Source organism: Dipodomys ordii, unplaced genomic scaffold (assembly GCF_000151885.1).
Source record: "Dipodomys ordii isolate 6190 unplaced genomic scaffold, Dord_2.0 Scaffold136, whole genome shotgun sequence".
NCBI lineage: Eukaryota > Metazoa > Chordata > Mammalia > Rodentia > Heteromyidae > Dipodomys > Dipodomys ordii.
The window spans coordinates 1,728,611-1,755,116 of record NW_012267352.1 but is presented as its reverse complement, the minus strand read 5'-3'; the positions used below and the strand labels follow the sequence as shown (position 1 = coordinate 1,755,116).

Genomic DNA, 26,506 nt, shown 5'->3' with positions numbered 1-26,506 from the left:
CTTTGTGTTAAACCTCCACTTGAGTTGATTTTTACACAGCACGATTGATGACCACTATGCAAACCCAATAATTCAGACCATCAATGTACTAATCTCCCAAAGACCTCATTACTTCAGTCTCCATTTCACAGCTACATATTTAAAATAGGACTTCCTATGTATTTATATCTCTCGCTAAACATGTTTTTTTTTTTGGGGGGGGGCGTTTGGCGTTGGGCCTGAACTCTGGGCCTGGGCGCTGTCCCTTAGCTCTTCAGCTCAAGGCGAGCACTCTACCACTTGAGCCACAGCACCACTTCTGGCTTTTTTCTTTTTGCTTATGTGGTGCTGAGGAATCGAACCCAGGGCCTCAGGCATGCAAGGCAAGCGCTCTACCACTGAGCCACCTTCCCAGCCCAACATGTTTTTTTTTTTTAAGTCATGTCTAATAAACTCAGTTCCCTGCCTTCCTCAGTTGCTAAAGACATTCTTCCTCTCCGCTCTGTAACGGCCCTTCTGCCCTTGTTCACGGCACCTCACTTCACACTGTTTATACCCCACTCGGGGTTGAGCATGTACTACTACCTTGTACTGTTTTTCCTTTGCAGACTCGATGGTGAGACTATCAAGTATCGGTATTCTCGAGATTGGGTCACACTACCTCAATGGTGATTAACTTTTCATCCCAGGCTATCTCTTATATGCTTAGGACTTTTTGAAGTGCTTGTCCCATTTTACCATTAAACCATTATTTAGCACCATTACGGTTGAAAGAAACTAAAAGTAACAACTTTTTCCCATAGTTCCTTGCATGTAAAGAACAAGACTGCATTATCAGTGTGACCAGTTTTAGAAATGTTGGGAGGTGAGGGGATTTATCTGCCTGAAGAAATTCCACTTTTTTTAAGTGTTCCTTGTTTCTTTTCTCTTGGGAAAGGATGAATCCAGAGCCTCCCATATGCTAAGCAATTACACGCTCTATGCCTTCACACCAGCCGTTTCTGTCTATGGCCACTACACTTTGTTGCCTACATTTAACTTTATGTGTCAAGGAAGGTAAGAACAACCCCACTACACTTCAGAACAAAAACTGCATTTCAAAATGAATAAAATATAGCTCAGCAAAACACAAAAGTGAATATGCAAAATCACTATCATGTAATTTTGTGTTTTGAGGTTGTTTTGAGTTTTTATTTTATAGAAATGACATTCATCAAACATCAAAATATATGAAGTTCAAATCCTCCAACTTATACTGCTTATTTAACTCTATATAAAGTCACCAGAATTAAATGCAACTAAATTGTCTTCTATTCTTTTTGTTTACAGAGAAAATTACTTTGATTTTAAAATACTGAAATGCCTTAATATTTATTATATGTGTACATAAAAATGATGTTAAAATAAAAAAACACCAGCCCTAGCTCCTCAGGAGGCTGAGATCTGAGGATCCCAGTTCAAAGGCAGCCTGGGCAGCAAAATCTGTGAGACTTATCTCCAATAAACCACTAGAAAACCAGAACTGGCACTGTGGCTGAGCGCTAGCTTTGGGCTGAAAAACTGAGGTCAGGTCCAGAGTTCAAGTCCCACACCAGAAAATTTAACAAAAACTAAAAGGCAAAAAAAAAAAAAAAACAAAACGTTACCAGCAACTATTTTTGAGAACTGAGAATCCAATGACAGAAAACGCCAATTCCAGTGAGGTTTTTTATTTTGTTTTGTTTTGCTTTTTTGGTTGGTCGTGAGGCTTTAACTCCGGGCCTGGGCACTGTCCCTCAGCTCTTCAGCTCAAGGCAAGCGCTCTTACCACTTGAGCTACAGCACCACTTCTGGTTTTCAGGTGGTTAATTGAGATAAGAATCTTTCCTGCCCAGGCTGGCTTTGAACCACGATCCTCAGATCTCAGCCTCTTGAGTAGCTAGGATTACAGGCATGAGCCACCAATGCTGGTGCCTATTCTGTTTTGTTCTATGTTTTGACATTTACACACAAGTTCTAATTTGTAGGTTCTGCATCTACAGAGTCAAACAAGCTTGGGCCAAAAGTATACTTTTAAACCTACATCCAAGCCAGGCACTTGTGGCTCACACCTGTAATGCTAGCTACTGAGGAGGATGAGATCTGAGGATTGCAGTTCAAAGCCAGCCAGGGCAGGAAAGGCCATCAGACCATCAGACCTCTAACCAGCAGAACATCAGAACTGGAGCTGTGGCTCAAAGTGGTAGAGCACGAGCCTTAAGGAGCTTAGTAAGAGCACACAGGCCCTGAGTTCAAGCCCCAAGAAACTGCATCTATACTAAACACAGATTCTTCCTTGCTATTCCGTTACTGTATAAGAATTGCATAGCATTCATACTATATTATAGTTAATCTAGAAATGATTTTCAAGTATATTGAAGGATGTGCTGGGTTTGCATGCAAAACATTATACCATTCTATGTAAGGAAATGGAGCATCTGAGCTTGATTAGCCTGTGGAGACCAAGGGATGACTACACTGCTTGAGAAATTTCAAAGTGATTTTTTAAATGACTTTCAGTATTTCTTCTTCAAAATGATACTTAAAACATTCAACTGCTCTTAATTGTGTTGTACTAAAAGTGAACTGACATCTCGAGATCCTACAAAAACAGTTCCTGGGTTTCCTAGCAATACTGGAAGGTATCTTCCCATAAAAGCAGGTTTTTTTTCCTGCCAAGTGCTGAACTACCTAGCAGTCACCAATTGCATGAAACAAAGGCAGACGCTTGGTCCCATCCAGTGGCCCTACAGAGTCTTTCTCCACTGTCCAATATTATTCATACAGCAAATTGATCACTTAGCTTGCAAATCGAGTACAGATTCAAAGTTGGCTTGAAGATTAAATAAAATCTTACATCTTCTTACAATGTTGTATTTATATTTATATTCTCGAACGTGACCAAATATAAAGCAAGTGTCCAGTCACAAGAGTTGGCCGAGTCCAGTCGTAAGTGCTCAGAACTGGAGTATATAAATAAACACAGTGAATCCCATCACCCACTGGCTGTGATTCAAGTCACATCCCCCAGCTTTCTGCTTGTTCTTTTTAATCTCAACTTTCTAAATCATTTGGACTTTTAAGGCTTCCCTGTTGCCCAGTCTCACTTCAAGCTGAGCATCAAAGTAACATGAATTTATCAAAGAATATTTTTCAGCCCTTAAAGGTCACCTCCTACCAAACAGCCTTAGAAGACCCATTTCTACCCAGCAAGGAGTGTTGAACTAGAGATAATGAAGGCTGCAGTTTTGACTGTAGAAAAGAGGCAGTGTTCTGAACACACAGCATGTCTTCATTTGCTTCATTTTTCAAGTTTAAGTTATTTATTTTTAACTTGGCCAGTCTAAAGTAATCTTTTCTTTCTAGTCTTAAGATTTAAAAGCAAAAAACAGAAAAAAAAAACTTATGGGTTTTTTTTGTTTGGGTTTTTGTTTTTTGGTTGTTTTTTTTTTTTTTGTCAGCCATGAGGCTTAAACTCTGGGCCTGAATGCTTGCTGTCCCTCAGCTCTTCAGCTCAAGGCTAGCGCTCTACCACTTGAGCCACAGTGCCACTTCCAGCTTTTTCTGAGTGTGGGTTATTGGAGATAAGAGTTTCGTGGACTTTCCTGTGCCAGCTGGCTTTGAACTCTGATCCTCAGATCTCAACCCCCTGAGTAGTTAGGATTACAGGCGTGGGCCACCAGTGCCCAGCTGGTGTGTGTGTGTGTGTGTGTGTGTGTTTTAAGGGGGTAAACATGGGAAAATTTTAACTAATGTTCTCTGTGAGGAAAGTCTTAGAGAACAGTGAAAAAGAAAAAAAAATCTAACCATATTAAACTTTATGAGCTCAAATCACCATTTGGCAAAACTACAGTGATGACTGTTTTAAGCAAGGTATCAAAAGTTAATGCATACAAGTATAAGACAAGAGCCAGGCACCGGTGGCTCACACCGGTTTGAGACCAGCCCAGGCTTTTAGAAAAGTCTCCATGAGACACTTATCTCCAATTAACCGTTACTCAACAAACAGAAATGTCACTGTGGATCAAAGTGGTAGAACCCTAGCCTTGAGCAAAAGAGCTTAGGGACAGCACCCAGGTCCTGAGTTCAAGCCCTACAACTGACCAAAAGAAAATATAAGACAGGATATTTTACATGTTGTCAGAGAATCTTCTCACATTAACATATTACAGAGTGAGATGGTAACTTCACAATGCAGAATTCTAATACACACTAACTTAATTAAATGGCCGATGACCTTTATAAGAAAAGAAGGGGGCTGGGAAGTTGGCTCAGTGGTAGAGTTGCTTGCCTTGCATGCATGAGGCCTTGGGTTCAATTCCTCAGCATCACATAAGCAGAAAAAGTCGGAAGTGGCACTATGGCTCAAGTGGTAGAACGTTAGCCTTGAGCTGAAGAGCTGAGGGACAGCGCCCAGACCCAGAGTCCAGGCCCCACAACTGGGAGGAAAAAAAAAAAAGATGGCTGTCATATGCCCTCCCCCCAACCCAAAAGATACAGTATTTATTATCCCATGGTTGTGTGTACCAAAAATTCATGATCTAACCATAAAGACATGCAAGAAGTCGGCTGCTGGTGGCTCATGTCTGTAACCCTAGTTTCTCAGAAGGCTGAAATCTGATGATAGTCAGTTCAAAGCCAGCCAGGGCAGCTGGAAGTAGAAGTGTGGCTCAAATGGTAGAGCATGAATCTTGAGCACAAAAGCTCAAGGACTGGTGGCTCATGCCTGTAATCCTAGGTACTCTGGAGGCTGAGATCTGAGGATCACGGTTCAAAGCCAGCCCGGGCAAGAGAGTCCGTGAAACTCTGATCTCCAATAAAGCACCAGAAAACTGGAAGTGGCGCTGTAGCTCAAGTGGCAGAGTGCTAGCCTGGAGCTGAAGAGCTGAGGTGCTGAGGTACAGCACTCAGTCTCAGAGTTCAAGCCGCACAACAACAACAAAAAAAACTCAGCACCTCCTTCACCTCATACACACAAAGATATGGAAGAATCTTAAAATGTATTACTAAAAAACGACCCCAGGAAATGGAACAAGGTTTTTCTTTTGAGTGTTGTTTTTTTTGTCTTGTTGTTCATCACCATGTCTTTGGGAGTGTAGGGGAGGCACAGAAATGGACTGACAAAGGGTGAACAAAGTCAGCAACGGTACTCACTGAACACTATGTTGAAAATGAACTATACAACTTGTGGGTGGGGATGAGAGGGAAAAACTGGAGAGAAAAAAGGGGTGACATTATTCAAAAAGAAATGTACACTAGGGCTGGGAATGTGGTTTAGTGGTAGAGCACTTGCCTAGCATGCATGAAGCCCTGGGTTCAATTCCTCAGTACCACACAAACAGAAAAAGCAGGAAGTGGTGCTGTGGCTCAAAATGGTAGAGCACTAACCTTGAGCAAAAGAAGCTCAGGGACAGTGCCCAGACCTTGAGTTCAAGCCTCCGGACTGGGGATTGTAGATGCAATCCAATGCTGAACTCAATACAAATTTAAACAGTATCATCTTTCACAGATAAAACTGACAGTGTTTTTTTTCCTAAACAAAAGTGAAGCTTAGCAAGGGTGTTGGAAACCATGGCAGCAAATAGACTAAATCCGTACAGCCTAGTGACCACACAGTAGAGACCTGGGCAATGTCAGCACTAACCTACTGTGAGGCCGGGGCTCAAGGCCCACAGGCAGGCCCTCCCACATTCATTCTCAGTCACTAAAACTTTCTGACACAAGAAAACATCTCAACACAACCTTATTAGCCCAGGAAATTTACGATAAGGAATCCAAGCTCATCTATTTGAGACAGAGACGAACAAAATATACCAGGAAAAACTGTTCCCCTCCAGCAAAAAGATCTTACTAACACAAGGGCTCTGGGGTTGGTAAAATTCATGAGTGGCCATCCCATGCAATAATGCCACCTTCAGATTTAATTCCATTCACTTGACAAAAAGAATGTATAGATAGCCAGGTGATCGTGGCTCACGCCTGTAATTTTACTCAGGAGGTTGAGATCTGAGGATCTCAATTAGCCAGCCCAAGCAGGTCTGTGAGACTTAACTCCAATTAAACACCAAAGAGCCAAAAGTAGAGCTGTGACTGAAGGCGTAAAGCACTACCCTTTAGCAAAAGAGTTCGGGACCAGCACCCTGAGCCCCCAGTTCAAGCCCCAATACTGACAACAACAACAAAAAAGAATGGGTGTGTGCATATTTATTTATATGTCATATATACATGAAATACATTGTGTATATATGTATATATTTATACATAATATATGCAATAATAAACATAATAATAATAAACATTTAGAGACTGGGAAGATCACGGTTCAAAGACAGCCTGGGTATGAACCATGGGATCACTTTGTTGACTGAGACTCCCATCTCAATCTGTGAGCTGGGCATGGCAACTCTGCCTGTAATCATAGCTACTGAGGAGGATGGAAGCCATTTCAAGCTAGTCAGTCCTTAAAACCCTTACCTTGAATTAATTGCTAAAAATAAATAAATAAATAAGCTAGGGGTAGAGCACCACTAGTCTTGAGTGAAAAGGCTCACGGACAGTGAGTAGGCCCTGAGTTCAAGCCCAAAACAAGATTTTCAGACTGTGTCATGAATTGAAATTCCAGAACGCACTTATCCAAGCCCTCACTTCCATGTGACTGTACTAGAGACAAGGCTTTAATGTGAATAAAGTGAAGAGAGGCCGAAGGGTAGAGATCTGAGCTCACAGGCCTGGCAGAGGAAGAGAAAGTCAGGCTCCAACGCACAAAGACCCAAATGAGAAGGCACCTGTCCACACACCAAAAGAAAGCCTTCACCAACAACCCTTGCTTTTGAGAAACAAGTTACCTTGTGTTTTGTTATTGCAGCGGAACAAGCTCAGGTAAGACTACCTAACATTCTTAGAACTGTTCATGTAACAAGTCTTTTGTTTGCCAGGACAAAAACTCTCGTGATTTAAATGTAATCAGGAATTCACATGACAACATGTTTATCAATCCACAGCCATTCAGGAACCAAGGAGGGAATTCGTTGGATGGCTGTTGCTGGGTAAGAAGGAAATAATTTATGTGCATTAAGATACAGACATGTTCGAGAAATAAACCTAATGCGTCTACCTGTGAGTCAGGAATTGTGTAAGGAGCTTTGTGGGGTTTTTTGTTTTGTTTTTGTCGGTGGTGGGCCTGGGCGCTGTCCTTCAGCTCTTTAGCTCAAGGCTGGTGTTCTACCACTTGAGCCACAGCACCTCTTCCGGTTTTCTGTTGGTTTTTATTGGAGATAAGAGTCTCACAGACTTTCCTGCCTGGGCTGACTTTGAACTCTGATCCTCAGATCTCAGCCTCCTGCGTAGCCAGGATTACAGACGCGAGCCACCGGCTCCTGGCTATGTTTTTTAATTTCATTTAATCCTTACAAAACCCATGGAACAGGCATTCCTAAGAGTAGCATTAACTAGGGTTTCTCAGGTGGAACTGTGGGTAAGCGGAATAACCCCGTCATTTAATCCATCCTCACATGGAGAAGATGGGCTTCCACAGAGGCTAATAAAGGTGCTGGTATAAAGAAAACAAATATGGGGACATAACTAAGGCTACAGTGACACAAAAATATCACTAACATGTAAAATGAGGAAAGCACAAGCTGCCAACGGTTTTAAAGATAAGTAGGTAGATCCTTTATGGTGACAGAAAATATGGGGGCAACTAGAATTTAACCCTCATTCTTCATTTGGGGGAAAGGAAAGTGGTTACATCAAATGACAATGGGTTTTGTTCCCCAGCACAACCTTAAGTTTCTTTGAATTGCTTAATTTGGTGGTATATCTATCACAATCACCTTTTGGTAACCAATTCTACTTCTCTTTTTCTTTCTGTTCTTTTTTTTCTTTCTTTTTTTATTTGGTGCCAGTACTGGACTTTGAATTCAGGGCCAAGACATTCTCTTTAGCTTTTTCACTCATGGCTAGCACTCTACCACTTGAGCCACAACTCCATGTTGGGCTTTTTGCTGGATGGTTAGAGATCAGGGTCTCTTGAATCTGTCTGCCTTTTCTGGCTTCAAACTGGCTTTAAAACTCTCAGATTTCGGGCTGGGAAGGTGGCTCAGTGGTAAGAGTGCTTGCCTTGCATTCATGAGGCCCTGCGTTCAATTCCTCAGCACCACATAAGTAGAAATAGCTGGAAGTGGCGCTGTGGCTCAAGTGGTAGAGCGCTAGCCTTGAGCTGAAGAGCTGAGGACAGTGCCCAGGCCCAGAGTCCAAGCCCCACGACCAAAAAAAAAAAAAAAACTCTCAGATTTCAGCCTCCTTGAGCAGGTGCCACTGGCGCCCAGATGGTAACCAATTTTTGCACAGCATTATGGATATAAGAGATAGGTACATTATCAATCCATATACCCAGCCTGGACCCAAACAAATACCGTCCGGTTAATTCTGCCTCCTTAATACATTTCAAATTCAATCATTTTGGGGCTGGGAAGGTGGCTCAGTGGTAGAGTGCTTGCCTGGCCCTGGGTTCAATTCCTTAGCACCATATAAGCAGAAAACGCTGGAAGTGGTGCTCTGGCTCAAGTAGTAGAGCACTAGCCTTGAGCTGAAGAGCTGAGGGACAGTGCCCAAGCCCAGAGTTCAGGTCCCATGACCAACCAAAAAAAATCCAATCATTTTAATCTATGTCCATTCTGGTCACTGCTCTTTCTCGCCTAACCTGAATACAGCCTGCTAACCGGCTTCTCTCCATTCATCTGTTTCATTTCAGTTACTTACCTAGAATAAGAAGTTAACAGACATTTGCTAATGAATGAAGTTTTTTAGGTCTCTCATTGAGGAAACAAAACAAAACAAAATGTTTGGAAATGTATTTTCTGTGTTTTCACCCACCCTAGCAAGGCACTAGATGTGAAGACTGACCACTGATGGTTGATGCACAGAGATTTTAACGATCATGTCGTGTAATTCCAGCAGGGACTAGTAAGGTCTTTTCACCTAGGTGAAGAGAAGGGCTGAGAATTATAAGCTAAGCAGCTCCCTAACCTGAAATCTAAGCAATCAAGAAAGTGCTCGTTACAACAGAATACAACAGCAACCAGGCAATTTTTGGAGGTGTAGAGTAAGCAGATCACAGTGTTGAGATGTGCTGAGGAAAGTCAAGAGTCACACTCACAGATACTCACAGGTTCTGGGATCTTTCCATTAGAGAAGGGAACAGAGGATCCACTAGAAAGGGGGTACATCTCAAAGCTGAGGAAAAACTGAACAAGATGGATGGGTGCTTCCAGCTCTTATCTGTAATCCTAGCTATTGGAGAGGCTGAGATCTGAGGATTTTGCAATTCAAAGTTTGCCCAGGCAGTAAAGTCCATGAGATTCTTATCTCCAGTACCAGGAAAAAGCCAGAAAGAAATGAGCTATGGCTCAAGATGTAACACACTAGTGTTACACAAAAAAAGATAAGGGTCAGTACCCAGACCCTGAGTTCAAGCCACAGTACCGGCACCAAATGAATAAATAAAACCATGAAATGCTACTGAAGGTGGGTGAGAATTAGTCCTTTCTTCACTAAAGACAGAACCAGAGCAGTAAACCTGTCTGGAATCAGTTCCGGAAAGAAGTCAGAGAATGCATTGAGGACAACGGGGACAGAATCTACTAGGCGCAGTGTATTTGTGGAATACACTGCGGTGTTGTCCACGGTCCAGAAATGCTTGAAAAGCCTGCTTTTTCCTTGTTCCACCTTCTCCGATTAGAAGCACCTCTAGGCCATTTACCAAAGTGCATCTCACCTGCCATCTTCTCCCAGGAGGTTTCCTGGGCCCCTCAGGCAGTGTTAATCACTTTCTCCTTTCGATTACCCAATTCCTTTTTTTACAGGTGTTTGCTTACCTGTCCCTACCCTGAAGCACATACTTCTCTTCACTGAAAAGAGGGTCTCAGTACCTCACCAATGGAGGCAGTGTTCCAGATCTCATACCATCAGCACACAGACCTAGCAGGTGGACAAGATGGCTAAACTGCATGGAGGAGGCAGTTCTCAGTAGGTGGAGGTGACGTGAATAAAGGAACTATTTGTAAGAAGAATGGTGAGGACAAACAGGATCACTGGCCTTGCAGGGAAAGGGGGAGGGAGAAGAGGAGAGGGAATGGGAGAAAAGGAAAGAAAAGCCGGGGGGGGGGGGAGGAAGGGAAGGCAAGGAATGAATAATCAAGGGAAGAAGCTAAAAGACAAAATAAACTATAGATGTTAATTTTTTACTAAAATATCTGAGAGTGATCAGACACCATTTACAGGGAGATACAAATTGTGCTCTTGAGACTCTTATCTCCAATAAACCACCAGAAAACCAAAAGTTGCACTGTGGCTCAAGTGGTTAGTACCGGCCTTGAGCTGAAGAACTGAGGGACAGCGCCCAGGCCCAGAGTTCAAGCCCCACGACCGACACACACACAAGAATGTGTGCTCTTTACTACCTAGGAGTTTTAGTAGTTGATTCCTTTTATAGAATATTAACATATACTCACAGCTAAGAAAATTTCCTCATCTCCACATTCATGTATGGAAATGTCATGTTAAATCTCCCTTGTATAATTAAAGCATGCCAATATAATTAAATAATATAAATGAAATAGTAAATTGAAATCTTATTGCCAAGTTCTTTTCAAAATACATATATATGTTTATATATGCATTTATAAACATATATTCTTACATACATTAGGCAAATATACTACAAGCAACATATACTTTGTGTGTGTCCACACACACAGTTTACAAGGAAGAAAGTGACACTGAGATGTAGTTAAGCTAGTGTGGAACAATGCACACGTCTGTTCTGTCCAATGCCTCAGCCTTGCACACCGTGTAAACAGAAGTCAACCAATGAAAAGCCCAGGCACATTTCATTTCTGAAATCATGATAAAACACAATGAGCACACCACTAAAAGCCATGTGTCACCACCTGGCAGAGTCACCCTTGGGGAAGAAGGATCAGTATTCCTCTTCTACTTCAAATATCTACGTAGCATATGCTTCAGGACCTTAGTTTTGTTTTGTTTTGTTTTGTTTTTTTCAAACAGAAATCCTAGACTGGGAATCTGCTGTCAAAACTGTCACACGCAGAAAGATCAAAACTGAGCTGTATCATTTTGGGCAACTTGTTTCTGGGGGCTCAAACATAATAAATGAAGGATGTTGAACTGAATTATTTCAGATCTAAGTGTGTTCTGAGTCCAGTCCATCAATCAACCAAGCCTGGCTCACATCCAACCCCACCCTTCCCACATCTTAATGGCATCAGTGGTTCTGCGTCTACCTTCCCACCAGTTTAGGTATTTTCTCAAACATTAGCATTCTGCTCTATGGATGCTGTTGGACCCATGAAGTGAGATCTAAGCTCACATTCATCTGTAGCTTACTAAGCAGTTTGTAGCCATTTTTTTGTCTTCATCTTTAAAATAAGGATTAGCCTGCTTCATTGGATTAAATAAAATAATACATGGAACTCTTGTAATAGTTCCAGCCCTAGTTGGTATTCTTTCTTCAATCAACAGTAGCTGCTACATGGTTCAATGTGACCTTAAAAGCCCATGCCTCCTACTATGAGAGATTTTAAAGTCTTTTAACATCTTTCATTCATAATAGTTACTAGTGTGTTCCACACCGGAAGAACTCAAAGCGTATTAGGTAAAGAAGGGACACTAAAAAGTATCAATGACTAGGTTTAGAATGAGAAGATCACTCAATGGTAACGTAGTAAAGGCTTTGTGAGTCGGAATGGGGCACATCTGATTACAGTGTTTGGGGGGTGGGACAAGAATAGAAGTAACTACTGTTTTGAGGAACTTGGCCTTCAAAGACAGGAGAAAAATAAGATTGTACTGTGAGGTCAGGAAAAGGTTGTTCTGAGATTAGACTTATGAAAAATGTTTACAAGTCAAAAGGAAAGGTCAAACAGAATAGGAAAAGTTAAAAAGCACAGAGTGGGATACTTCTACACTAAAGGATCAAACCCCGAAGATAAGGGATCCTACTAAATAAGGAATTAGACAATTTCATGACTGGAGGAAAAGGACGTGAGGATTAGTACCATTACTATTAAGTTGGGGTGGGAGGCATGGCTTAGTTGGTAGAATGCTAGCCAACAAGCAAAAGTATTAGGTGCCAGAACAAAAACAACAACAACAAACAAACGAACAACAATTAGGTTTACACATTGGAGAACAAGAAAGAATTTGTACCTGCTATCCTCTATTTCCTTGGTGACCTTACAATACAAGATGGTGGATGTAATGCCAAGGTCGCAGGACCCCCGCAAGAAGACCACCAAGAGTCAGACTCTACATTGTTTTATTTAAACGGGCTGCAGCTCGTACAGCGGAGCCTAGGAGAAGAGCCCCAAGCTCAGGATTTGCAGGTCTTATATAGGCACACGATCAACCAGGTGTTTTGATTATCACCACGTGTTGCTTAGCTAGACAGAAACAAGCAACACGTGGTGGTCACTGCCTCAGACTTTAACCTTTCAGTGGACACCTTCCTCCCTCTGAACTTGGCCTGCCCCTAGGGCCAGAACAGGGCCTTCTCATTTCTCTATCTCCAGTAGCCCATTACAACACCTCGTTTGGAATTATATATTACACTATTCTCCCTCAGTCTAGGCATACCTGCACAGGGATTGAGGCTATTTGAAAGAAATATTTAATATATAGCTCAGAAACCAGGATGATGCAGATGTAAACACTACAATGGAAACCCAGGCAAGAAGCTAAAGTAGACAGGCAAATATTACTTTCTATAAACAAACGTTGAATACAGATATTATTTTTCTACAAGCCTGAGGACTGTAACCCGTTCCTGCCCCCATTTCTCATTAGAGGAAAGCATTCAAATTTCAATTCTGAGTAAATGATTAAACACATTATTTACACACACACATATGAAAATACCACAATGAAACCCACTAACCTGTTAAAAGCACAACAGGAATAATTAAGAAGGAAAAAAGAGTTAAAGAGTTAATATAGACAGGCTGGATTTGATCCAAGTATATTAAATGCATGTATGAAAATATCACAATAGAAACATTTGTACAATAAATATTCGTTAATAAAAAATGGTTAATTTCCTTTCAACTCTGATTGAAAGAATTCTAGTCTTTCATCTCAGTGTAAACAGTATACTACACCCCCTCCCACTTTGATCTCTAAGTATAAGGCTGCCAATTTCATGAATATCTGGCAAAACAAATGCAAATAAGGTATTTTGCATTGTGGGTAAAGGAGACCCGTTGCCATGGTGAATATTTTCATCACTTCCATTTTAGGAAATCTTTTGCCTCCTTGTTCATAAAATCCTCAGAACCAGTCTCTTCCTTGATAATCACCATAAGGCTGGAAAAGTACTTTTGAAGGAAAAAAAAAATTTCAAATCAAGTGTCTCATAGGATCACAGAAAATAAGAACCCAAACAAATAGATATCTTAGCAAATTCAGTAAATAAAGTGTCTTATTAAGGGAAATCTTGAAATCAACAAAAGAAAGGTTACTTAAAGTAAGAAAATCATGGCTGCTCTGAGCATCCCTAAATTGATTGCTTTCATCTGGTAATAAATTCCTTTCTAGTATCACAGAGTGAATTCAAATTTCCTCAGCAACCACCACCAGGGCTATTCAATCCTACTTACTTTACATCTCCCCATATATGCGTGTATTTCCCTCAGAGGCAAGTTAAAAATTACAATTTTTGTGCATGCATCTATTTTTTCTACCCTATGTGTACACATGATGTTCATAACAATCAGATATGGTTTGCTGATTTAATTTTGCACATATGTAATGATGATTTCTAGAATTGCCAACAGGAACTACTACATGACACAAGCCAACGTCAAAAGTTTGGTTCAGTGGAGAAGCTCGTCAGAGTTCACCACGCTGCCCTTCACTGGTAAGACAGATGATGTCACTCTAAGGGCTCGACTGCCAGTGGCTCTTGCCAGTAATCTTAGCTACTCAGAAGGCTGAGATCTAAAGATCATTGTTCAGAATCAGCCCCCGGCACACAAATCTGAGATCATTATCTACAATGAACTTGCAAGAAGCTGGAAGTTGAAGTATGACCTCTAGTGCTACGGTGTTTGCCTTGCATGCATGAGGCCCTGGGTTCGATTCCTCAGCACCACATAAGCAGAAAAAATCTGGAAGTGGCACTGTGACTCAAGTGGTAGAGTGCTAGCCTTGAGCTGAGGGGACAGTGCCCAGGCCCAGACTTCAGGCCCCATGACAGACAGTACCCACACCAAAACAAAACAAAACAAACTTAACAGATTTGGTCTACTACATCTGGGTGTTCCTTTAAAATCCCTGGGGGAGGGGCTGGGGAGGTGGCTCAGTGGTAGAGCGCTTGCCTTGCATGCATTAGGCACTGGGTTCGATTCCTCAACACCCCATATACAAAAAGAAAAAAGCCGGAGGGGGCTGGGAAGGTGGCTCAGTGGTAGAGCGCTTGCCTTGCATGCCTAAGGCCCTGGGTTCGATTTCTCAGCAGCACATAAGAAAAAAGCCGGAAGTGGAGCTGTGGCTCAAGTGGTAGAGCGCTAGCCTTGAGCTGAAGAGGTGAGGGACAGCGCCCAGGCCCAGAGTTCAGGCCCCACAACCGGACACAAAAATAAAATAAAAAATAAAATAAAATTCCTGGGGGAGAATTCATCTGTGCAGCTAAGCCAGCCTTCCTTTGGATAAACAGAAACACACCTATAACAAGAATGTGTAAAAATAACCCCAACTTTGTTTCTTCTTGGAAGCTAGAAGTATTTTTTGTTATACATAAATGAAGAAAAACATTCTCACTCTAAGTTGTAAAATATCAGTTAGTATGAAAATGATTGGTTTCAGTAATACCCACAATTTCTCAATATGTAAACATTTGAGTCTGTAGATCCTTTTCCTAATCGAATGCGAAAGGACAACTTAAATCAAGTCAAAGATCCTTTTATCTACCCTAATGACCCACTTGTTTCTCTTTCTACCTTCCCTTGGCAAGAGAGTAGGAGAGGCTTTACTCATACCGGCACCAGGCCAATTAAAATAACTTACAAACAGTACTAACTCAAGTTGAGACCTTTTTTAGGGGTTAGACTCCAATTAGCTCTTTACTCTGAGTTACAAAGGCTAAAGACAATGAGTGGAGAGGCAGCTAGAGAAAACCAGTATAAAAAAAGAAAATAACCAGGGGCTGGGAAGGTGGCTCAGTGGTATAGCGCTTGCCTTGCATGCCTGAGGCCCTGGGTTCGATTCCTAAGCAACACATAAGCAAAAAGAAAAAAGCTGGAAGTGGCACTGTGGCTCAAGTGGTAGAGCGTTACCCTTGAGCTGAAGAGCTGAGGGACGGCGCCCAGGCCCAGAGTTCAGTCCCCACCACCGGACCCAAAAAGAAAAAAATAAATAAAATTACAAGAGGAGTGAGGTAAGAGTTCTACCACCAACAAAATGACAAGCTTATCAACATTTGCCACTAAATGTATTAACATTTAACATTTTTAGCTTCCCTTCCTTTTTGTTCTTTTTTTGGTTGGTCATGGGGCTTGAACTCTGGGCCTGGGCTGTCCCTGACTCTTCAGTTCAAGGCTAGTGCTGTACCACTTTGAGCCATAGAGCCACTTCTGGTTTTCTGGTGGTTCATTGGATATAGGAGTTTTACAGACTTTCTTGCCCGAGCTGGCTCTGAACCACAGTCCTCAGATCTCAGCCTCCTGAGTAGCTAGGATTACAGGCATGAGCCACTGGTGCCAGGCTTTTTTCATTTTTTAATAAGGCTAGTAATGGATTGATTACAAAGAAGTACAAAAAAAAAATAGAATCCCACTACCAAACCAAACCATGAACTAGGTTCTGCTTCCTGGGAGTTGGTTGAGACATGGTGGACTTACAGACTGGACCTAGCCTTTCTCCTGATTTCACCTCCTGGTATTACAGGCAGGTACCACCAAGCTCATTGAATCTCAATAGTTTGTTTTGGTTTGGTTTTTGTTGTTGTTGTTGTTTGTGCTGATACTGGGCCTTGAACTTAAGAGACTAGAGCTCTTTTCTTGCTTGGTTCTTGCCACTCACAACTGCCAATCTATCTATCCCTTGAGCGATGCCTCCAACTTCTGGTCTTTTGCTGGTGTTAGCTGAAGATAAGCCTTGGGATTTGTCAGCTTAGCCAGGATTATAAGTGTAAGCCACAGGCACCTAACTCAGGCTCAACTTTTTGGCGGTTGTGGGGCTTGAACTCTGGGCCTGTGCGCTGTCTCTCAGCTCTTCAGCTCAAGGCTAGCGCTCTACCACTTGAGCCACAGCACCACTTCCGGTTTTCTGGTGTTGTATTAGAGATGAGAGTCTCAAGGACTTTTCTGCCCGGCCTGGCTTGAACATTCGATCCACAGACCTCAGCCTCCTGAGTAGCTAGGATTACAGGCATAGGCTCAATTTTTTGGTAGAGATCACTTCACCAGGCCAAGGCAACCTCCTAAACTCCCAACACCCACGATGTGTAACTTCAACCCTAGTGAAGAAATTAAGTAGAAAAGAAAGTAGGAAACCAGAGCTTGAAAGGTCTAGCCCCCTCTATGACAACTTTAAACAACAATCTAAAACCAGAACTAATATGGTGACCTCTAGCAACTGGAAAGCTGACACCGGAGACCAGAGTAAACTAGAACCACATAGTAAGACTTCATCTTAAAAAGAAAAGAAAAATCTAATCATTGTTTCGGATTATTATATTTGTGTTCTTAAAAAAAAAGTATAAGTTAGATGGAAGCAAACTAAAGCTCTTGGTTCATTTTAACTGGACAATATGTAATTACTTTCTCGGTTACTTTAGTGATTATTTTAAAATTCCCATCTACTGCTTGCCTGACACCAAATGAATTCACCAAAATTCCCAACTCAATTATTTCCTTTATTTAATTACCGAAAGCATAAATTCTCGATCAGTAATGACCTGTATCTCTGGAGAAATGTGAGACAAGAGAATCAGAGAACAACAGGCTGTGCACTAGAGATTAAAGTTTGGGGCTGGGGTAGAGCACAGACTCCCTTCCCTCAGAAACACCCGGGCAGGCTGACAGGCACAAAACAGGCCTGTGCATGGTCCACAGGCCCGCCGTACCCAGCCTGTCCAGGATAAGCCTATTCCTCACTTTCAATTGCTTTCTCCTCTGGGCCCTTCCCAGCTACACACATGGACTCTGGTCTCTCACTCCGTTCCCCATCACCCAATCTACCTGCACTGCATCATATGCTGGAAATGAAATGTAAACAGTCTAACAATGAAATGTACTGTCTGGCAAGAGAAAACCCTTTCAGAGAGGCATGCTGATAATCACTGCAATAATGGAATGAGCCTGGAGCACATCAAGGGCAAGTTCACTATTCCAAGGCCAATCATGAAGACACTTCAATAAGTTGAACACCAGTGTCCTAAACAATGACTGTAACAGGTGAGGTAGAGAAGGAGTCAAATTGAACACCTATGCTTCTTCACTTGTATGTGTGGAGAGAGACAGAGAGACAGAGAGACAGAGAAAGAGAGAGACATCACTTAATATCAGAGGAAATATAAATTCCAACACATCCAGGCGGAAATGCCAGTGGGAAGCCTATCATGGATAGAGGTTGGGAGAAAGAGAGACCAGAAATAGTCTAGAGGCTATACACACAAAGTTGATAAACATAAACTCAGCATTGAAGATCCAAGTTGGAAACAGCAAAAGGAATACAAAGAGTAGCTCAGAGGTTAAATGCTAAAAAAAAAAAAAAGGCATGTTCACTAGATGCAGCCAGTGTTAACTACAGTCTTCCTCATAGAAGGGGTGTGGTGGCGGAAGAATTAAGAACATGAGACACATAATGGAGTCCGTAAACACAAACAACCCTCAGAAACGTGGATAATGCTGGTGTGCACGGGAGGTAGAAATGGAAGGTTCATTTCATTTTGCCAAGCCAGCCCAGGTGAAAAAAGCAGGGAGATTGTATCTCAAAACGACAAGCCAGGTGTACTAGTTCAGGCCTCTAATCCCAGCTAGGCAGGAGGCATACGTAGAGTGACTGTGTTTAAGACCTGCCCCAGGCAAAAAAACAAATGCTAATCTGAAAAAACAACTAGGACCAAAACTGCTGAAGGCGTGGCTAAAGCAGTATAGCACCAGCCTCATAAGGGCCAAGGCCCAGAGTTCAAACTTAGAACCACCAAAACAGGAAAGAAGGGGGGGACGGAGAAAAAGGGGGGAGGGAGGGAAGTAGGTGAGGGAGGAAGGGGCATGGAAGAGAGAAGGGGAACAAAGGAAAGGGGTGGGGAGGGAAGGAAAAGATGGAAAGGAAGGGGAAAAGGAAAAGGGGAGAGAAAATAAGAAATCTGGTTAAATCTCATTAAAAATTAAATCTCATTTAAAAATGAGTCAGAATTGAAGGAATATAAAACAATAAATAAGGGCTGGGAAGGTGGCTCAGTGGTAGAACGCTTGCCTTGCATGCCTGAAGCCCTGGGTTCGATTCCTCAGCACCACATAAGCAAAAAGAAAAAAGCCGGAAGTGGCGCTGTGGCTCAAGTGGTAGAGCGCTAGCCTTGAGCTGAAGAGCTGAGGGACAGCGCCCAGGCCCAGAGTTCAGACCCCCCAAAAAAATAAATAAATAAGCTTTTCTAACATGGATGAACTCTAAAGGTGAGAGATGAGATGAATTAACCTGAAGGAGAAAACAGTGTTCTAAGAAGAATGAAAATATAAACGAGATCCTAGGGAAGTTGCCTCCACCCTCAGGTAAAGAGCTCAGTATCAAACCAGTCACAAGTGCAAAGTACAGCTCTCAGCACCATTAACCACGTGACCATTCAGAAACTGTCTGCCATGTGGAACACAGAACTTCCTGGATGTCAAAACAGCCTGCTGAGGGCAGGACCGTCCTCAGTTCTCCATCAGCCTCTACTTAGGACCCTCGTCTTGCCCTCTCCTACGTGCCCCATCACCCCCTGCTCCAAGGTTCATCTTCAGTTTATTAGAGGTAGATCTCTCCCATCCACCTCACATCCACCTCTTCTAGTCCTACTTCAAATCTGTCATCTTTGTAAATGCTTTACTCTTTGGCTCCTTCTCTCTTGAGATTTGGGCCTCTATTTAAATCCTCCTGTGGGCAATTTTTTTTATTGTTAGTTATTGTAAAGGTGATTGGCAGCCAGGTGCTGGTGGCTTACACCTGTAACCCTAGCTACTCGGGAGGCTGAGATGTGAAGATTGTGGCTCAAAACCAGCCCAGGCAGGAAAAGTCTATGAGACTGATCTCTAATTAACCAAGAAAACCGGAAGTGGCGTAGTGGCTTAAAGTGGTAGAGCTCTCACCTTGAGTTGAAGAGCTCAGGACAGTGCCCGGGCCCAGAGTTCAAGTCCCACGACCAACCAAAAAGTAAATAAATAAAAGGTGATTGGTACAGCGAAGTTCCAGTTACATAAGTCAGGTAATGAGTGAAGGATCTGCCTCTCGGCCCAATCTTTTTATGTATCTAAAGATGGAAAAATCTTGCCTTATTCCCAGATGTGTGCTCACGTGCCTGTGAGCTGGCAGGTCATATTGACCTTGGACCCCAGAAGACAATCGCCCCCACACCCAGCTTCCACTGTGGGCCTGGCCAAGGACACCGCCCTTGATCCCAAGGAGACCATAGCCCATTTTTTATCTTCTGTTTCCTTGTGAAACCCTAAAATCCAGTCCCTTGCACAACGTCCAAACCCGTGACAAGGTCTGTACCCCTCGCTGTACTTCAATAAACAGTCCGGGCCTGTTGATCTGCTGAGGATTGAGTCCGGCCTATTCCTTTTCTGTTCTCCCCCATGTTCCCAACAATGCCATGAGTATGTTTATTTGAACAATGTCACCCTGGCTATTTTCTCTCTCTCTCTCTTTCTCTCTCTCCTTTCTCCCTCCCTCCATTTTCTCAAGGCACTTCAATTACTATTCTTGTCCAAACTTAAGTTTTCACTGTCTCCCCACTAACCTTGGCCTCTTACCTTTGCCCTAAGTTAGTGACATCACCTTACACTCAAGAGAGAAATCTTAGAGCTTTGTTCTTGTAAGGTCCATTCCTGGACAGCGAACAGACCTCGCCCAGTACCTGCGTTACCTAGGCAACTGGGACACCTGGAAGAGGTCACATCCGCATCCATCCGCTGAGGTCACATCTGAATCTGATGTGGCCACACCTTTCTCCCACCTGATCCCACTTCTCTTTACCTGGACACACCCTTCCCCGCCCCCTACCCTATATAAGGCCTAACCAGAGGACCACATGGCCTCTTTTGCCAGCCGCGTGGAGTGCCAACCTTGCCTGGTCCCAGCAGGTCTACTGAATAAACCTACCCCTTATCTGAATACCACGTGCGTGGTGCTGTTCTTACTCGGCCACCTCTTTTTAAAAACCTAACAGTTCTAACTTGAACCATTCCTGCAAGCCACCAGCCATCAAGTCCAAGCTTTTCCAGACCAAAGCAAAGTCCAACATGGCTCAACTGTGTGTCTGCAGGGGTTGCGCTGGTCTACACCATCACAAACCGATTCCAGTGGTAGCTCTATTGTTTCATCCTGCATCCAGAACTTCTGCAGTATTTGAACACTCAAGAGAGTATGTCTTGGGGTGGAACCTCCATTATTCAGCAAGTTACAAACTTCTGAGTGTCCGGAGTGAGGGGCCCACCCTGACCAATCCATTATTACCTACCAAGCTCCAGCACTGCCTTTAATCTTTGCCCACACTGAATGTGGTCAGCAGTGACATCACCGCAGGGCTCCTCATAAGAATGACTCAGATGTACATTAAGTCTAAGTGGCATTTGTTGCATGCTTTATACACAGTGAACTTCTCAACTTTCAAGACACATTAGACTCTTCAGATCTCCATCTCTAGACAAAGCTCTACCTTCAATGGCTTGCCACGCTTGTGCAATGTCATATACTATTGTAGAGGTACCTAAGCACAGGGCACGGCATACAAAAAGACCATAAATATTTGACTGGATGATTTAATCAACTTAATGGATGGGTTCACTTGGGGACTTGAGTCTCCAATACTCAAGTTTGTTAGGAAGTTCAAAATAGTAGAGGGAAAAACGGCGAGTGACATTGTCCAAAAAGAAATACTCTTCACCTGACCGATATAACTGTAACCTCTTTGTATATCACCTTTATGACAATTAAAAAAAAATTAATAGCCCAGAATCCAAAGTGGACTTAGCTTTAACAGCAAGTAATTAGAAGTGTTGAAGCCATCCAGGTTTAAGGACGATTGTGGGAAGTAAGCTATGAGCTAAAGGATGGAAAAGATGGCATTAAAGGACATATTTAAGCTGGGCACCAGTGGCTCACGCCTGTAATCCTAGCTACTCAGGAGGCTGAGATCTGAGGATCACAGTCACAACCAGCCTGGGCAGGAAAATCCATGAGATACTTGTCTCCATTAAACTACTCAGAAAAAGCCTGAAATGGTGCTGTGACTTAAGTGGTAAAGCACTAGTCTTAAGCACATAGAAGCTCAGAATCAGAGCCTAGGCCCAGAGTTCAAGCTCTAGGACCACCAAAAAAAAAAAAAAAAGGAAGGCGGGGGCTATTCATTCACTTATATTTTTTGCACCTGTCCTGGGGCTTGAACGTAGAGCTGGGCACTGTCCCTGAGCTTTTCTGCTCAAGGTTAGCCTTCTACCACTTGAGCCATGCTCTATTTTTGGCCTTTTGGTGATGAATTGGAGATAGGAGTCTGGACCAGCTGGGGTCAAAAATTGATCCTCCAGTCTCAGCCTCCTGAGTAGTTCCCTATTAAGGGACCTATTTTAGCAGGCAGTTGGGAAGAATCAATTAGTACCAAAGGAACTGCAAAGACATAAACACATTTGGTCCATGAGTTATCTTTACTTTTGGCTACAGAAGAAAAGAGATAAAAAAGAGAACAAGAAGAGCTAGGTGTGATGCAACATCCCAGAACTCCAAAAGTAGATGCAAAAGGATTACAAGTTCTCAGAAAACCTAGATATACAGCAAAATCCTGTCTCAAAATCCAAACCAAAACAAACAAAAAAAGACAATGTAGTCAGAAAGATAAAACACTGTGGAAAGACTATATCAAGCTAATTATCATATGCATTCTCAAACCATTTTGAGATAACACCAAATCTACTCAAATATTTCAAGAGTATGCTGTTAAATATACAGTCAGCATGTTTAACAATACATCTCTTGAACTTATTCCTATCTCACTGAAATAATGTATCCTTTGACCAACATCTCTCCCTCCCCTCCCAATGCTCCCAACTCTCAATAAAGAAACTGAGGCACAGAAAAGTCAGTGACTGGGCCAACATCCAAGGGCTAAAAGGTTGGGAGAGGAAACACTGACGTGTCACTCAGACTGTCAGTGTGAATCTATCAACACTCTGGTGCTTTAAAAACTATGCAATGGCAACATTGCAGAGACATAGGTCACTTCAGTTTCCAGACCTGGTCTAAGGGCTGGAGAATCTTGAGTCCTCCAGGAATGCCCTTGAAAAGATTCGACTAAGATCATAAAATTGAAAGGCTAACCATATTTGGTACACAGTCACCAACAGCAGGTTAATAAATGACAGATTATTAGTAGTAGAAATTAGTACGTCAATTAGAGGTAATCAAAGAGGAAAGCAGTTGTTTTAGAGGTTAAATGGCTAGTGACATCAGCACAGATTGGAGAGTACTGCATGCCTCAGTTTCTCTTTTTATGACTGAAATAATACACCAGCAATCCCATCAGCAACCATACCAAAACACAAAACTCTTTAAGACCTATAGACAAATCTAGATGATCACATTTGCATTGAAATATTTATTTAAGATGCATGCCTTGGGACTAGGAATGTGGCTCAGTGGTAGAGTGCTTGCTCATCATGCCTGAAGCCCTGGGTTCAAATCCTCAGCACCAAATACACACATAAACTCAGAAGTGGTGCTGTGGCTCAAGTGATAGAGTGCTAACTTGAGCACAGACAGGCTCAGGAACGGTGCCCAGGCCCTGAGCTCCAAGTCCCAGGACTGGCCACAAAAAAAAAAATAAGTGCGCCTTGTTTTGCTGATAGTCAATCATGTCAACCCAGAAATTGAATTCATGGCAATGCATTTCTAACATAGTTAGAAATATCTAAAAAACACAAGCAAAGCCACACATCAATTGCAGTTTCTGAGTGGTGTGTATGTGTGTGCACACATGAGCACATGCTAATACTAGGGCTTGAACTCAGGGCCTGGGCACTTGTCCCTTACCCTTTTAGTTCCAGGTTGGTGCGCAACCATTTGAACCACAGCTCCATTTCAAGCTTTCAGTGGCTAATTGGGGGATAAGAATCTCATAGATCTTGCCTGGATTGTCTTTGAAACCTGACCTCAGCCTCCTGAGCAGCTAGCCTGAGCTAACTGAGCCTGAGTTGTTACTTAAGCTGAAAAACTGGGTGGGAAAATAATGTCTTGCTCATTTGACCTTTAATGATATACCCACCACACCCTAAAGCAAACTTTATGTGCAAGATGACGATATGTATTTAAACAGCTTTAACTGTGATTGTGCCTGTCAAAGTGAGACAATCAAGAAAAAAATAGCATAATAAACCTCAGGTACTGAGGAACTTAGTTCCTCTCCCTGCCTCCTCCCTCCCCCCCCAAAAAATCTGCACGTGGTATTGGTATTTCTTTCACTTTTCTGCTTTAGATGTGGCTTGAACATTATCTAGAGGTCATAAATCTAGATTTTTCCAACTTCAACTTCAATTTAGAATTTGACCAAACAAAGGTGGGAATGCACCATGTTCTGTGAACACCGCCTCGTTCGCCCTCCTTCATCTTTTCCCTGAAGATTTACTTATTTACTTTCGAAATTTTAGCCAAGCCTAAATTAAAAAAAAAAAAAAGAGGAAGAAAAAGTGGAGAGAGCTCTAAAGCCTCAGATCGAAGATTAGAGTTGTTAATAGAATGTTGATCCCAGGAGTAATGCTCACAGCTGTGGCATCCAACAATGGAATTAACATTTCAACAGGAAGCAGGGAGCCATCCCCACAGACGGGGCCACTCGACCCGGCTTCTCAGCATTTAAATTAAAAAAAAAAAATCCTTCCGGAGGCTACACCACGCGCCTCCCGGAGTCCTACCTACAGATCTTTTATTTTAAAAATGACTCAATCGCTTATAAAATGCCCCAAGTGTTTCTTTAGTGTGACAGGGGCGACCAGCTGGTTGGTTCCACACTAATGGGGGGGGGGGGGAACCAGTCTTCTAAATGTCAAAATGTTTATGCCTTCTACGGATCCACACATTTTTAGAATGCCTTCTTTCTCCCTCCCAGGGAACACATACACAGACACACACACACACGGAGAAATCCCGTACCAGGATGACCCCGCAACGAGTCCTTACTTGTATATCATTATCTGCAAAAGGAACCAACTCATTCCCAATGCAAGCCCCACGCGCTAAGGTTTCCCACGGTCTCCTCCGTGACTCCCCCCCAGGGCCGGTCGCACCGCTGGGTCTGGGCTCGCGTGGCCCGTGAGACCCGGAACGGGGAAGCCTGGCGCGGGTTCCCACCCCAAGGCGTTCCTCGAGGGCGCCCGGACAATCCGAGCCGCGCCACCGCACCGCGTCCACCGAGGGCGTTCGCGATCCGGCCTCCCCGCTTCGACACCTGCAAACTCGCCGCCCCAGGCTCGGAAATCCAGTCCAAAGGCTGGCCGGGCACCACGCGGGGGCTCACCCGGAGCCGGCACCGAACAAAAACGAAGGGGAGCCGGGCCGGGGCAGAGACAGCCCGGGAGAGAGCGCGCCACGCCCCGAGCCGCCCAGCCGCCGCAGCGCCCGGATCCCGGTGGGTCCCGGTGGAGCCGGTGGAGCCCGGATGCCCACGCCCCTCGGGCACCCCCGGCTCCCCGCCGCGGCTGCTCCCCGCTGGGGCGCTCCATCCTCGCGGCTCCCGCGCTCGCCCCCTCCGCCCCCGAAATCACCTCGATGCAGTAACTGCACCGCCGCCGCCCCGGCCGCAGGACCCCCAAATCGCGCCCGTCCCCCTCCCCCCAGGTTCCATTGTTCCCGGGTGGCCGCGGGCAGCCAAGCGCCCCCGGGGCCTGGCTGGTGGGCGCGGAGGATCCCGGGGTCCGCTACTCACCCGCGACCCCACACAGGAGCACCAAGCCCAGCAGAAGCTCCATGGTGGCGGCCCGATCGTGGGCAGCGGCTGCAGGTAGGTAGCTCGGGATCCGGATGTCCCGGAGCTCCGCACACTCTCTCAGCCGTGTCCAGGCGGCGGCGGCGGCGGCGGCGGCACCTCTGCCTCCCCGCCCCTCCCCCGCGAGCCCCTCCCCCGCGCGCCCCGCCCCCGCCCCAGCTCGGCAGGTGAACTCGCGTCACTTCCGGCGCCAGGCTCGCTGGACCCATTGGTAAGTCCTGGCTGCACCCAGCCGCGCGGAGGGGAGGGGGGACGTTGCCATAACAACCAGGCGCGGCGCGTGCAGCGCTTCCGGGGACTCTGCAGCTTCGGTGGGCGCCGGGACGCCCTGGCTCCCACCCTTCTCCCTCAGCCTACATTCGGGGCGCCGACCTTCACCCCGTTCATTAGAGCAGTATTGGGCCGGTCAGTCTCGGCACAACTGCAGTCCCGCCCTACCTTTAGGCGCGGGGCTGCCTGGCCGGGGCGCGTGGGTCCCCGGAGGGGGAGCTGCGCTTCTGCACCGGACCCCGCCCCGCCCCGCCCCGCCCCGGCCGGCCCCGCCCACCCCGCAGGGTAGTGAAGGGTGAAGACCCCGCGACACCGGTCTGGCCTGGGGTGTTTTTACGGCAGAACATCGGGTTGGGCGGCTCCGGCCTCTTGGGTCTTCTCGTGATAGGAGCAGGCGCGAAAGAAGCTCTTCTACATCCTCCCCACCCTCGACACCCTCCAACTGCGGCTGTGGGTTCGGGCAACAACTCCTCCATCGGTTTTGTCCCCCAGCCCCCTTGTGCCTTTGTAGGCGATTCCTGCCCTAAAAATGGCCTGTTAGGAACGGGAAGCTTGGAAATTGGGATTCACTCAAAGATAAAAGGAATTAGATTGGAATGGAGGTCCAGGAAATGAGTTCTAGTTGAAAGTCTCTTCAACCCTACAAACAGCATGGCTTCCCCCTCCTGGTGTCTGTCCTCCACGGCTGGTTCTTGCTTTTCCCAGTGAACGATTATTTGTAGATGCAGAGATATTTTGGAGGGACCCAGTCAGGGACGAATTAGAGAAAAGAAGTCACACAGCTCTGTGGTAAGAATTTGGACTCTACGTGGCAAGTTATTTAGAGGTGGTATCTATGCCCACGGGGTTGAGATGAAAATCAGATGAGATAATGCATTTAAAAGATGCTTGGCACTTGGCCTGGCTCGCAGTAAGTTCTCAGTAAATGGAAGCTAATAAAGTAATATTGCAAAATTCAAAGAAGACCGGGCAGAGAAAATAAATTATCAG

At 44.3% G+C, this 26,506-nt stretch overlaps 1 protein-coding gene across 2 annotated transcripts in view; it reads right to left on the bottom strand.

Moving 5' to 3' along the window:
• Cxadr (coxsackie virus and adenovirus receptor) overlaps positions 1-25,301 on the bottom strand; it is a 57,099-nt gene extending 31,798 nt beyond the window's left edge. For both annotated transcript variants that reach the window (XM_013031048.1, XM_013031046.1), the window contains exon 1: positions 25,187-25,301. In XM_013031048.1, the coding sequence (XP_012886502.1) occupies positions 25,187-25,229 (43 nt within the window). In that variant the 5' untranslated portion in view covers positions 25,230-25,301. The remainder of the gene's footprint in view (positions 1-25,186) is intronic.
• Between the last annotated feature and the right edge of the window lie 1,205 nt (positions 25,302-26,506).